General features: G+C 42.4%; 1 protein-coding gene across 4 annotated transcripts; it reads right to left on the reverse strand.

Annotated features, from left to right (window-relative positions):
• Positions 1 to 1199: 1199 nt before the first annotated feature.
• On the reverse strand, positions 1200 to 14643 carry LOC118417217 (tubulin polymerization-promoting protein family member 3-like). 4 transcript variants are annotated; one of them, XM_035822678.1, is made up of 5 exons: positions 9666 to 9838; positions 6834 to 7058; positions 3351 to 3498; positions 2723 to 2899; positions 1200 to 2068 (listed from the first exon to the last, which is right to left on the reverse strand). In XM_035822678.1, exons 2-5 carry the CDS (start codon positions 7019 to 7021, stop codon positions 2066 to 2068), a joined length of 516 nt encoding a protein of 171 aa, XP_035678571.1. In that variant the 5' UTR covers positions 7022 to 7058; positions 9666 to 9838; the 3' UTR covers positions 1200 to 2065. The 4 variants fall into 4 exon arrangements, with proteins under 4 accessions (XP_035678571.1, XP_035678569.1, XP_035678568.1 ...); XM_035822676.1 differs by lacking the exon at positions 9666 to 9838 and adding an exon at positions 14522 to 14643 and having other exon boundaries at positions 1200 to 2899; XM_035822675.1 differs by having other exon boundaries at positions 1200 to 2899; positions 9666 to 9842.
• Positions 14644 to 14701: the final 58 nt, after the last annotated feature.

Raw genomic sequence — 14701 nt, forward strand, 5'->3', positions numbered from 1 at the left:
TTACGTCAAAATTACGTCACAATTTTACGACTTTCAAAATGGTTAGCGTTTAGATTGTTGCGTTAGAACAAGCTAAATCACGTGATAGCTTCAAATACAGAAGATATTAAAATCCATTCCGCGAAGGCCGAAAAATACCCTGTAGGTTATTCTCTCTCCTTGGTGCTGAAAAGCGTTCAAATGACGGAGCTGCGGCACGCTGGTGGCGCTGCTACGGCCAAGCGGTTTTACGGAGCGCTCAACGATTTTTAATCTTTTTACGCTTTTTATATTTTTCTGTCATTTTAGCGATGCTTGTATGCTTTGTATACTTCAATCTAGGAAGCAGCGACGCCAACAATTAACGCCCTGCAGCCCATGAGATACCCCGCCTCTTCACCTGTCGTATACGGCGCGTAGTCACATTTGTCGTATGTCGTCGTACGATTTTGCTGTCGCGGTTTCCATGCAGGTCAAAACAGCCTTTTTGGTAACAAGGTAGCTGAATTTTGCACGACACACACACTAAGAATGCACGACACATAAGCTAAGATCGCATGGCACATGCATGAAGATCGTACAACACATGCATGAAGATGGTACAACATATACACGAAGATCGTACGACACGTGCGCGACGATCGTACGACATATGCACGACGATCGTATGACACATGACTCATGCGACACACACACGACTATCGTACGGCACATGCACGACGATCGTACGACACTTCTTCTTGAACAATCGTATGACACATGCACGACTATCGTACTACGAATGGCCCTACCGCTCTTCACATAGTCAGGTCCACCGGTCCTTTTTCTAAACCTTATACTCTAACATCTTTTACAACGTGCTGAATTGTTAATGTTTTTCTTTTTCTTATACAACCATTAAACCACCGCAAGGGTAATCTCCAAGCAGATGCTACGGTAGCATAAGATAGTATCAAAAGCTGACAGAGGAGTGAAGCCGGCCTAGGAGTATGTATGCTACCGGAGATCTGCGACCGGTCGGCTTGAAAACAAATGGCTATTAACATCCAATTTTTGCCTATTAGTTACAAAATTTTGCCAAGTACTTGTTAATTGCCAGTCCGACTCAATTTGGCCGGCTATACTCCTTGAGCATCTTTGGTACTGTCTTATGGTACCGTAGCATCTGTTTGGAGAAAACCTCTAGATGTTGTAAATCAAAATAAGACTATGAACAGTACTTGTTTTGGAAACATCGTTTATTAACCGCAACATGGAAGCAACTCAGTGTATAAAAATGCTAGCTAAAGTTTGCATACTTGTACCATATATGTGCTTGTTCGTAAGATATAATATAGGGCAAAGTTCTCTCTCTCTCTCTCTCTCTCTCTTTCTCTCTCACTCCCTCTCTCCCAGTTGTCTCCTTTTTATCCGATTCTTCCTTTGTCTTATCTCTCTCTCTTACTTCTCCAGCCTCATTTTTTTGTCTCTCCACATATCTACCTATTCAACAAAGTTTAAAGTGTGAAACGTCTTTCATATTTTCGACAGTGGTGACTGGGGGGAAATGCAGATTTCTAACGACATGCGGGAACTCCTTCATTGGTCGAACCGCTAATTGCCATGCTGTGATTGGTCGTTCCGCTGATTGTGATCGACATGGATGTCTATTTCGGTCTTTCTTTTTTCCAGTCTCCATAATGAGGATGTTCACCTTAGTGCACATATGCATAGCCATTGTCAAAAACACAGTATTGCCGAAATGGGGTTTAGTTAGTTGGTGCCGTTAATCTTTTTTTCTTTATTTGTACATGTACATTACGCTAAAAATCGAAAATTCATTCAAGCATTGGACGAGGAATGTACTATATATATTTCACACAAATACGATATGGATCCAGCCAATAATGGTACTTCATATATATTTGAATTCACACAAAATTTCACGAAAACAACATACACCGCTAAAGCACAACTATTACAACTCAAGCTTGCAGATCACTGTGTGTTAATAAATGAACACTCAAACATTGGACGGGCTGTGGCTGCACCTGCAGTTCTGATGAATCTCACTAGGTGGCATGCCTGGGCAGCCTGCTGGGCATGCTTACTGTAAGAGTCGCATTGCAGATTTAATGACATGCATTACAATGGTTAGGCATGGTTGAACGCACTCCCAAGACACGCAGGCGAAGACACTGTGATCTTGTTAAAAAGCACACAACACACGAGTACATACATGTTAAACAACAGCGCCTGACAACTACAATGCCACAGCAACAGTTTGGAAAAGCAGTTGATTATGTTGGGCCTATAATATTCGTTCTATAGTGTTTTTTGATAGCACATGAAATGACATCACACTGCAAACACTACACACCAGGACTCATAGCCTGTGAACTAACGCCTGTTCACCTTTATTCGCAGAGTAACCTATATCCATTGTTTTTAAAAGCAGGGCATTTTAGGGGTATCAATGTGAGTCTACTGGCTGTGGTTTCAACTTATAATGCTTTGAGATAGCGCAATTTCAAACCACCGTCCGTCAACTTGACATTTCTAAAGACCCTGGTTGTAAAAACAACGGATATAAGTTACCCCGGGGATAAAGGTGAACCAGAGTTACATGACGCCACAAAACGCATTGTGTACAATTGGCTCAATTTTTCTTTTACTAATGTGCTATTTAAATTTACATATAACGGTTGGATGCTATAGCGCTTGTAACACCCTGAAAATCCGTGGGCTGGGTTTATTTCTTGACCTTTTTATCGTAGGTGCCTGCTTCCTTGTAAGCACCGACGTAACCCGTGTTCTCGGCCCTATCCTCACGCCCCTCGAGCCCCTTGCCCTTGCCGGACGCGTCGAAGCGCTCCTTGTGCGAGCCGGTGTACTGGGAGGTGTCCGTGAGACGATCAACGCCACCAGCCTTCACCGCTTTCTGCATAAAAGAAAATAAAACATCAATCAAGCTATCAACATACCAAATATCATGACGATCCGTCAACCCCTTCTTGAGTTATTCTCTTTCATTCAAAGTATAAAACAAAAATTACACCTGCAGATTCAAAAAGCCGCTAGGGGCCCACCAATTACTTTCTACCCATGAGCTACATACATCGAGGGCCCTTACCCCTATCAGGTGTACTGGTGGACAGAGCAAAAGATGTCAAAATCAAAACCAAACAAGTCGCTAGGGGCCCCAAAATTCTGATATCACGCCAAGACATATATTAAGTATCAAAACAATAAATGTAAATCTTCTCGAGTTTTGATAGATAGGCTGTTCCTGGACAACGAAGAAAATTCCTGTCGAATACCTAGAATTCTTGCAACTAGTCATACTACATTAACAGTTGCCTCGGACCTGAGGCGTCGCCAAAAATGCTCACCGTAGCGCCCGTGGTTCCCGGTTTCTTGCCGGCGATCAGGGCGAAGGTCTTGTTCTTCCCCTCGTCGTCCTTGGGGAATCTTTTGGCAGACAACTCCTCCAGGGCCGTCTTGCACTGGCCCAGTGTGATTGTACGGGCAGACTTGTCCCTAAAAACAAAATACAGTGTTAGCAATTTCGCCAAGGGACGTAAAATGTCAAAAATGAGGGTCTCATGTTGGATGAGGTGCCTCGAAGATAGCATCCAAAGCAGGCTCTCTGGGGCCTTTTCCCGTCTTTTTATGACTCTCGCTGGCCTTTTCTTTTTGCTGACGCTTCACTGTGGCCAATGAAACTCTTCTGCCGGCTAAAATCCTTCCCAAGCTTATGATACTATCTTATGCCACAGCAAGATCTGCTCGGAGATAATCAAACAGCCTGATTACTCAGATTGGGTACCTACAGTGGCTACAATAATACACCTAGGAGAATAGGTGAACAGTAAGGATCAGTAAGGCTATGTTAAGTCGATTATATGGAAGACATCTTGATCAAAGCACGCAACAATTTTTTCCGTCTATAAAAAGAAAAGTTTTCGACACTACTGGGTATAGGAAATATATACCGTCAAAAATAGAACAAGAAATATTGGGGAAAATGGCAATTCCAAGGTCAAAGACGAAGAAAACAAAAAAAGAAGAATATATGTTCGGGTATAACTGTCTGTGTGCTTATTCAATGGTTCAAAATTTATGACCACGTAGATTTCATAATGAAGGCATTTGCCAAACTTTTTATCGGGCTATCTAAATTTATTTTGTCATTTAATTTTTTTTCCAGTTGGGTTGGCGCCAAAAAAGACCTGACTAAACAGAAAGCCAAATAAGAATGTATAAAAAGGTCCAAAACCGGCAGGAATCTAACCCCTGCTCAGAAAATAATACCATACCAACAACGTCTCAAATAGCCAATAAAGACGGATGCAATTAAGTTTGGTATAGTCCAAGGTCAATGAATCCTCTGAACATCTGGTCTACGCCCACGTTTCATTGCGCATGCGTGGTTGACAAGACTTAACCACATCTTAGAAATGACAGACAAACGCTTGTTGTTGTACGGTTGTCATGGTGAAGGTCATGACCTCAAGGTGTCATGGGTGGGTTCAGTTTCATCTGTTTTGTAATCTTCATCTCGTCTTGACAAAGGAATTTGCATGGAACAACAAACAAGTACGTGACTCGATTATTAAAGAGATATGGAAGAGAAATTTTGGGTTTCTGGTACGTGTATGAGCATAGATATTTCTTGATCGGCGAATTGGGAAGTTTTGCCTATTTTTCAACACGTTACGCATTCATTATTTTTCAACACATTACGTAGCTGACGTCAAATTTATCACGAAAACTTGTCAGGTTGGTTCAACTGATTTTTGCATGGACCAACAGCCTGAACACCTTCGTCAAAACGTACAAATACAAAATAAAAACACGAAAATGCAACTATTTGACTGCCACTTTGTAGCCACGCTCCTATTGGCTACATCGCTAATTGCCATTCTGTCATTGGCTGCTGCTAATTGTGATGGACAGTCAGGTTCAGTCTGATAGACCTCCAGTCTTTGCCCAACAAGGTCATGTTAATTTTGTCCTTCTAATTGTTGTTGTCAGACTCAAGGTCGACAACAACATCTCCCTGGTTGAAACTCACGTTTCTTGACCTTGAGGGTCACTCTTTAGAATATGTGTGAACAACGATAACACAATGGTTGTTGACTATGCACTCGAACCCATTTCCCCACACAAATGTACAACAAACACTGGAACGGCACTGCACAATATATCCACCTGTACACCTGATAGGGGTAAGGGCCCTTTGGGGTCAAGAGGTCAAACCACGGTTGGATGATTGACATTGTAACAGAAGGAAAACAACGGAAATCAACAAGCAAGAAGGGGTAGTAGTAGCAGTAGTACTTAGTAGTATGGTACGACAAGCCTCTTTCGGACTTCTTGGGGCGCGGGCGTTTATATCTTTTTTTTTGGGGGGGGGGGTCAATCTGAGCTAAGGTTCTCTTTTGCTACTCTCCAAGCAGATCCTACGGTAACCTAAGATAGTATCAAAAGCTGCCTCGAGTGTGTTTGGCTCGGGTAGCTGACTTCAATCCTCTGGCAGCTTTTTATACTATCTTCGGCTACCGTAGGATCTGCTTGGAGATTACACTTTTGCCAGTAGAGAACATTAGCCCATGTTGAAAGTATCGAATCAACCCCCCCCCCCTTCCGTCCACAAGAAAACGCCAATGCTCTAAAAAGTCTGCGAAGGAGGCTATATGGGAATGAGGTAGATTTGACCTTGAATTCATAATAAAGTTGTGAAACAAATTTGGAGAATGGTAAATATTTACTACAAAGTCGCAGGTACGTAATTGGAACTCATTTTCACATGAGTAGAGTGAGGGGCAAGTTAGCTGTGGTTTCGAACCCCGGACCATTTGATTTTCAGTCAACCGTTGAACACTTAGCCACAAAACCACCATGCCTAGCGCCAAAATACCATCGAAGTTCTCAGCACTATTTTCTCTGTCCATCTCTCGTAAAATTAGACGGGACTACTAATAGTCTCACAGTTTACAAAATGGCGGGAAAAAGACTCATTTTTAAAGATTGTCGCGGAAACAAGTTTCACAGTCTACAATATAAATTGTTGACGGTTTTTCCCACGGTTGGTTTGAAGGCTTGCGGTGCCATCACCCATGACCAACAGTTGCCACCACAACAATGTCGCCATGGTTGGCGGCAATGAACACAGAACTTGTTACGTCACACGCATTCCACAGGCGTGAGTCATCACAACAAGGAGAGACCCCACCGGATGTTTTGATCAGGCTATATTCATTTATTCCTGAAAGGATGTCTTAAAATACATTTCGTCAATAGAATTACACTCAATGACACCCCCTCCCCCATGGAGCAACGAATATGTCGATATTGTAGATAGACTATTGCAGATAGAGTAAGATGAACTGCATTTTGTAGTAGAATGTATAAAGAGAGAGATGAACTTTATAGACTGATAGAACCTAACGTTATGTGTTTTGCTACAGTCCATTTCTCTCTTTTTAATTGTTTGTGATGGTCATGATCAAGTTGTAAGAGAAAATATGTTTTACAATTCAAAGTTTATAAAGTATGGTAGGAGAAAACAAATCACAGAAAACGTAACACTGCGTAACTTTTATTCCACGGGGTAACCTATATCCGTTGCTTTTAAAAACAGGGTATTCAGGGATATCAAGTTGAAGGACGATGGTTTCAAACTCGAGACAATGTATCTTGAAAATGTTACACTTTGAAACCGCCGATATCTGTATCTATATCTGTATTGTCGGTATAACCGTCCTTTGGCGTAACTCACCAGATATCCCCACATACCCTGTTAAAAAAACCCACACGGAAATAGGTTACCCCGCGGATAAAGGGGGACTAGAGTTAACGCAACCACTCACTTGACTTTGGAGAAGACGATATCGACATCCGTTCCGGTGACCTTCTTGCCGTCGATGACCTTGCAGTCCTTACACATCTTGGCCCAGTTCTTGTTGGTCATGTCCTTGCCCGTGGCCTTGGTGTCGCCCTGGATGGCAAAGGCCTTGAAGGATTCGGCAAAGGCGTCCATGTCTACTGCGTCCGCCATGATGATTCTTCTGTTTTCAAGTGTTTATGAGGAAATTCTGTGGGAGAAGTAGAGAAAATGACTTGACGAGGCACACAGTGTGAAAGGTTGCGCCTGTTAGCAACGAATCATCGCGATAGTTGCAAATTTGCGAATTTTTGGTCAATTTTTCCTTACTGTCATATTGACGTGCGCAAGCTTATAGCTGCTTTGTGCCAAAATTGTATTGTCCGTGTTGTAATTCGAATAAAGTCAATGTCAAAGACACACTGGTATATACGTTTGACCTCCACAAACAAAATGGCTGCGCCCGGAATGTCACATATCGGCCGCCCCAAGTCAGACACAAGATGATTTTTATTGTAAATCGCAGTGTTGAAACTGAAGTAAAACCGTACATGTACAGTCTGATTAAGATTCATCAAAAAGGGATTTATAGTGATGTCGCCTGTTGGCGACTAGTTCGCGTCTATTTCGCGACTAGGTCGCGTCTAGTTCGCGACAGTTTGCCAATCGCGATTCTTTTGCAATATTCCGAGAACTTCGCCATTTTTCAGGTGACAAATCGGCGAAGTATCAGCGAATGCCTTTGGCAAACAGTCGCGGTCCAATGAGATACTGCCTAATAGATGTCAGTCTTTTTGTCGGTTGGGGAAAAACCATTGGGGGAAAACCATTGAAAAGTCTTTCAAAGTATTCAGCAAAGGGCGTTCATATCTACAGCTTCCGCCAAGTCTGTGTTGGTTTGAAGGAAGGAAATCCCACCCGATAAGCGAAGAAAAGGGACTCAGATAAGGGTAAAGTGCACAGAGCTGAAGCCAATGATTTATTCTAGGAGAGGGGCTATAAAATGAAGTGTAAATACTGTAGCGGAACAAACATAGTGACTACCCACAAAGGGACAATGCCCCCCCCCCCCCCGCAAAAAAACCACACTAATCCTATCAAAGAATCAGTTATATACAGACAGCAAAGCGAAATGAATTCAGTTGGGTGGAGTGAGACTGAAAGAGACTTTTTCCCAAGGGCACAAGATAGGTAGCATGACAACATTTGAACCCAGGACCTCTGGGTTCCCAGCAAAACTTGCACCCCAATGCATCTACCCTTGCCTTGTCCTAAAAGACTAACGTAAGAAGGACTTACTTTAGAACGTTACAACACAATAGCTATGGAAATATCATGTAAGAAAACGTACCGTACTCTGCATATGTGGCAAAGCAGGTATGCAATCTGTGGCCCGATTTAGATACACGTTTTCGGAGTCCACACAGGACTATGCAAGGAGAACACTATGCTACTCAAGTAGTAATTTCTAGTAAGAAAACGCCCATTAAGCACCCAAAATCTCTCCACACACAACCCCGAGACGACTCCGAAAACAATGTGTAAATTCGACCTAAATCTTACCTCCAGAAAAAAAATTAATCCTAACTCGTAGCGTCGCCGTTCGCAATTAAAAGGCTATTGAGGTAAATTCAGACGGTCTGACCTCTTACCCATAGACCTGCATTCAACGGTGAAACAAGGCCTCAGGTTTACGTGTCAGATAATTTGTATGGTACGTGTTTACTTACTGAGATGAGACCCTTCGCCCTTTGACGCAGGGATGTAACACTGCATGTCAGTCGCCTTGTGTAATATTTCTTTCCCTTTTAATTGTATGAATGATACGAACGTGCCAAAATATCGGCCTTTCTTAAAGAAGCTCCTTTCTTAAAGAAGCTCCTAGTCAGGATTAAGTGTGTCTATTTTTGTCAAGATTTACAAAAGTATATAATCCTTGTAAACAATTCTTGATCCAGTCTTTGTGGATGTCATTCTTTGTTGTTTCGCCTTCAGCATCTTATTTTTTTTTCACAACTGGGCAAAACATTCGAACTCATGGACGATCCCTAGCTAATTTGACGTAAAAGTGGAATGTTTCAAGTCGGTATTCAGTGATAGAAGTCTTCAGGGTAAAATTTGACTACAACACAGGACATCCAGGTGTGTTTAATCGATGTTTTAACAGTCGTGTACCTACAAAGTGCGTGCCCGTGAAAGCCTGTCGCCACCTGTTTTCATTGTGGGTTGTGGGCGGAAACTCAACTCTGTTCCCAGGTAATTGAAAACTGCGTCGCTATGCGGCCTGCGTCCTTAGCAACGTAACACCCTGTATGTACTATGGGTGCGTCTATGCCGATTTAGGATCTCAAAAACAGTCGAGTTTAAAGAGAATAGCTCCTTAAAAGATTTAGGGTTAGCTTGGGAAGGCTGTCATACATATAAGCTAACACGATAATACATAGCTAGCTCCTCTCTTAACAATGGGTACAAGGACAGAGTCCATACGGTATTTGTTAGCGTTTGTTCACACTTGTCACCGCAAATGACGAATCTAGAAGCGATGGTCGCAGGTGCAAGGGTCAGAATTATACACCTGTATGTTCTCACCTGGTCATGACACCTGAGAAGGTATGGTAACTTCAACAGCGACTCTTTAAACATGGCGACAGTCTTAGAGAGTTTGGGCAAATATTATCAGAGGGAAGAAGCGCACACAAGCCTAGCTCTAGCACTGTGCGCTTGGGGTTTTTAGGGGAATATTTTTGCACGAATGGCGCTGTAGAAAAGGGACGTACTAAAAATGGCGGACGCGGATCCGGAAGTGAACAAGACTTACCTTCGGCAAGATCGAACAAAACGTCCGGCGGAATTGCTCGAGCCTGTAAGTGCAAGATAAATTTCACAGCCCCAAACGTTCACTCGGGATCAAAATGGCAACCGACGCAGCTAGCTGTACAGTGTTTGCATATAAACCACCCCGTGTAAATTATTTCCCAAGTAGCCGCCTACGCCCTTTTTGGGGTTCAGCCAACCGCTGGGCTTATCGCTGTCCTTGGTTCGGTAAAATCAACTTGGACAACAAAGGCCTCCTCTCATTGGTACAGGCACCCCCGCAAAATGGCTGGAATGTTTATATCGCTTGGCTTATTTCATGAGTACAGGACTTAAAATCAGTCTGTTTTGCTGTATTACATACAGTTTAGAAGTATGTCTTTTCTTATCTAAAGTATACCAAGAATGGGGTCACATGTTTTGAATGAGATAGTATTATATATACAAGCGCTATCCAGAGACTTGAACTTTAAGTAGTCGGGTTCAAGACATTGCTATGGCGACAGGAAAAGGCGTCATCGGTTGCTATTGGTGATAGTGCCGCTGGCGGAGCGCGCATTGTTGGAGTCTTTCGGTGTCACGCTATGGGACTCAGCGTTGGATTTTAGCTTGAGTAGTGAACAGTGATGTATGGATGGGAAGACAGCTGGTGGTTCAGTCAGTGGTGTTGACCCCAGACTTAGCGCACCTGTTGGGTTAAACTACCTTGAGGGCGGGGGAGGGGAGGGGGGGGTCTGTCAATGCCTGGCCCATGCGTGTTAAGGTGGGTTCACACTTGCGTGTATACCCAAGTCCGTATGAGGTCCTTATGGAGGTCAGAGCCCCTACAAGGCTCCACAGGTCGCTGGAAAGAATTGACAGGTATAGCTAGATAACATGACAGCGGAGTTTAGCTGGTCGCAAACCATACTCCTCGGACAGCTAACTCCTCTGGCATGTTATGTGTCAATATGTTACAAATTTCCACTACTTCAGCGACCCGTGGAGCCTGGTAGAGGCTAAGAATTCCATACGGACCTCATACGGACTTGAATGCACGCACGTGTGATCCCATATACTGAAATCTTACGGTCCCTGCAGTCTAGAACAATCTAACGTTACCACTCAAAAATCGCCATCATAGCTTGTCTAGAACTCGAGATATCAAAACCGGACGTTCCGCTGTAGTACTGTAACAGACAGCAAGGGGACCCAAGATGTCTTAATTTTAAAATCTTAATCTTAAAATTTCCAGGTCTCATTAAGACTTTTCGAAATGAAAACAATCCATTCAAGTCTCCTTGTTATGCTGTCAATCCACAAACATGCGTAGGTATACAAACACACACACACACACACATGTATGTTTATACGTGTGCCAAGAACGTGAAAGTAATGCATAATTTATGATTGTGACTTCTATAGAATTGACCTTAAAATCTCTTCGTGTACAGAAGTGGATACGTAATTACGTGCTCAATGAGTTGTGACATCCACGCCAAATAAAGCATCATGATAATACACATCATTGCATCTTTTTAAAATAATGGCAATCAGAAATTATTATAATCAAGGATCGGGCGATTGCCGTAGAATCGTCGTCCGATCGATTTTCGCCAAAGGTGACAGTGGTATAATGTGGAGGCTAACAGCATTCCATATCACACACAAAAAAAAGATGCAATGTGCTTGCAGTATTATATATTCCTGTGCGGCTAGCATCTATTGTGATATGCTCGTTATTTTGGCAGGACACAAAATGATGCTGGCACATATCTAGAAAAGCCTATGCTCTCATCTTGATCGCTAATTACCACCGACCGGAAGGTTTTATTTTCGTGTCTGTTTGTCCGTTTGGCTGTGTGCTTGTGTGTGTCTGTGAAGAGCATAGAAGAAACTGTTGATGTGTAATCTCCAAAAGCAGATCATACGGTGCCATAAGATAGTATCAAGGCTGGCCAAGGAGTATAGACGGCCAAAGGGAGTCAAACGGGCACCTACGGTGGGTTTGATATTATATTACGCCACCGTGGATCTGCTTGGAGATTACTGTTGATGGTTGTTGTTGTTGTTTAATAGGGGCTCTATAATGCCCCCTTGCGGATTTCTATGTATTATATAACTGCAGCGGAACGTCCGGCTTTGATATTTCATGTTCTGGACATTCTATTGAGACAGACAGTAAGTGGTGTAGGTTTGAGCCACCTACAGGCTTTCTTGGAACTGCAGGGGCCGATTTTGTTTGATCGATTGCAATACAACAGTGCTCCGACAGGAGTCTGGCACAATTAAGCTTCATAGCCCTCTCTCAAATATGAAGGGATCGTCCGTCAAGTTCGATATCTTAAAACGCCGACACACGGTGTTGTGATCATCAAAAATTCATGACCCTATGGGGTCGATCCTAATATAAGATATATGGCCATTAGGAAGATTAGGAAATAATGGACAAAATGTAATTATGTGTCATCCAGTGATAAATGACGTGCTTGTTTTGACAAAACGCAGTGTCGGAGTCAGTCCAAATCAATACCATGGTTCGTTTGAATTTGATTGTCTAGACAGAGCCGTTAAAAACGTTACAACTGTGTCGTAAATTTGCGTGCAATTGATTCCAATCTATTTCTGTTGCTCACATAATTTTTTATAGTCAAATACGTTGTACGATTTTTCGTTGCACGATTTTCCGAAAGAACAGACTACTGTTTACAAGGGTCTACGATAAGACGTTCTCTGTCTAAAGACTTCTCCGTTTGTTGTACGACAAGCTTACGATTGTCCCTATAACATCATCAATTTGATTCAAATATATACACTTATGAAGGTTAGACAACCAAGTAAACAATATTCAAATACAGTTCCATCTCTCTCTACAACTGATTTTACACTTCCGGACGTTTCAGCATCACTGGATGGAACTAGCTGAAACTGGCTTTTCCTATGGTATAGAAATAGAACATGACGTAGGCGGGAAGTTATGAGCCATGTCGTCACTATTAATGGCCCCGTGGGTACTCGGACGGCGTAAGGAACACTTGGAGATAAAATTCCACTGAAAGCTGGCGAGACTGAGGCGTGGACCATACCATTACCAGAACTTCAGCGGGTCTTTTACAAGCAAACTAAAGGGCCCAGTTCTAGACAGTTATGTTGTTTATTACCTTCACCAAGAAGGTTATGTTTCGGTGCTGTATATCTTTCAACCGCAAAACTCAACAAGCTGTGGATAGGCTATATCATGATAGGTTGGTGTGTACGGGTCAGAAAAACTAAGGTCAAGTTCGATAATGACCCCCTATATTATCCGCGGGGTAACCTGCATCCGTTGTATTGTAAGAGGGTATTTACGGACGGTTGCTTCAAATAGCATTTTTTTCTCAAAAATATTTGCAGATTGAAACCACAGTCCACCGACTTTACATCCCTAAGAACCACGTCTTTAAAATCAACGGATATAGGTTACCCTGCGAATAAATGTGAACTAACATGCAGGGCGACGCACGCTATGTACACAACAAGCTGAATGCCTATCAACAGACGACAAAGGACTAAGCACGTTCATTTGTATCTTATATGGCAAAGCGTAGACTTAGATGAAAACGATCATAGATCAAGATATATAACGTATTTATAACTTCACCTGCTCCGGTAACCAATAAATTATTCAGATCGTGTCATTGCCACTAAGTCAAGTAAACAATGCCCCATACATCTTCTATTCTCCAGGTGTTTTGTAAACGAGCCGTACCATCCTACTTCTTGGCTTTTGTCCAATAACACAATAGTACTTCGGTAGACAGTAGGGGATTTTTTGGGGGGGAGGGGGGGGGTCGTCGGTGGTCCGCGATTTTCAACGTTGGCTAAGGTCTCTTTTGCCGGGAAAGGGAGTTTGCCGAGTAAGGGACATTGCTGTGGAAGGGAGTTTGCCGTGACAGCCTGTCTTTGCCCAGTCCGAACAGCAAACTCCCATCCTCGGCAAACTCCCTTTCCTGGCACAGGAGAACATAGCCAACGTTGAAACCCCCCCCTAGCCTGAGTATCATCCGTATTCTACCGGGGCTCCTTACACTCGCTACCCCTAAAGGTAAGGAGCCCCGGTAGAAATAGGATGGTACCCAGGCTAACATTATGTAAAAGTCATTGTTATCATATTTGTCACTGTTCTCCAAGTACTCCAATCTGATAAAATCTATGAGCTCAATAAAGACTTGATAAAGACATATTCGATCATAATATTTGCACTATCTTAATTTACATGCCTCAACCGCTTCTTGTTTTTAGGTCTTATTGTATGGCGAAGTTGTTCACCACATATCCTAATACTAACGTCACTCAGTTGACACATGTCCCGGCTAAACCTATATTTCCTTATACATCCAGAGATGAAAATCAGAGACATGAAATTACACAATGTACCCTTTGATAACAGATACCACAGTGGGCAGGGCATAGATATATAAAGTTACACCACCGAAGGCTAGGTCCATGAATTGGCTTTTCTTGGGTTCCTTTTAGCTACATTTCTATAAACATTTTTCTCGTTTCTAGAAAGATTTCATAAATCAATCAAATTTGGGAATGAAGTCAGAGGAAACGATGCGTTTTATTACACATAATTATTGTATTTTGTATACAGTCATGCTAATCTTATAATTGTATGTGACATTATCACGCATACGGTCATAGTTATCAAAAATCAAAGAGGCTTATGATCTTTCAAATTAGTCAAATCGCTAATGTGTAAACCATTGGTCATGGTAATCACTGTTTGCATAAATGTATCTACAGTTTTGTGAAAGGGAAATAATGTTATGCCAAATTTCATATCATTTTGAATATAAAGACGAAGAATATTGTGCCAGAAAAAAATAAAACTCTCACCTTTCGAAGATGATTGAGAGAATTTCTTCTTTCTTGGCAAATCTCCAAACCTTAAGAACGGATTAAGAAGACAGAGGACACGCCCAACTTGTAGTGGCTACATATGCTTGCAAAATATTTCCGGACGAGTCCAATCAAAAACTCCATAGAGGGGCGGTCAGTCTAAACTGTTTAGAAGAG

Source organism: Branchiostoma floridae, chromosome 6 (genome assembly GCF_000003815.2).
Source record: "Branchiostoma floridae strain S238N-H82 chromosome 6, Bfl_VNyyK, whole genome shotgun sequence".
NCBI classification, from domain to species: Eukaryota; Metazoa; Chordata; class Leptocardii; order Amphioxiformes; family Branchiostomatidae; genus Branchiostoma; species Branchiostoma floridae.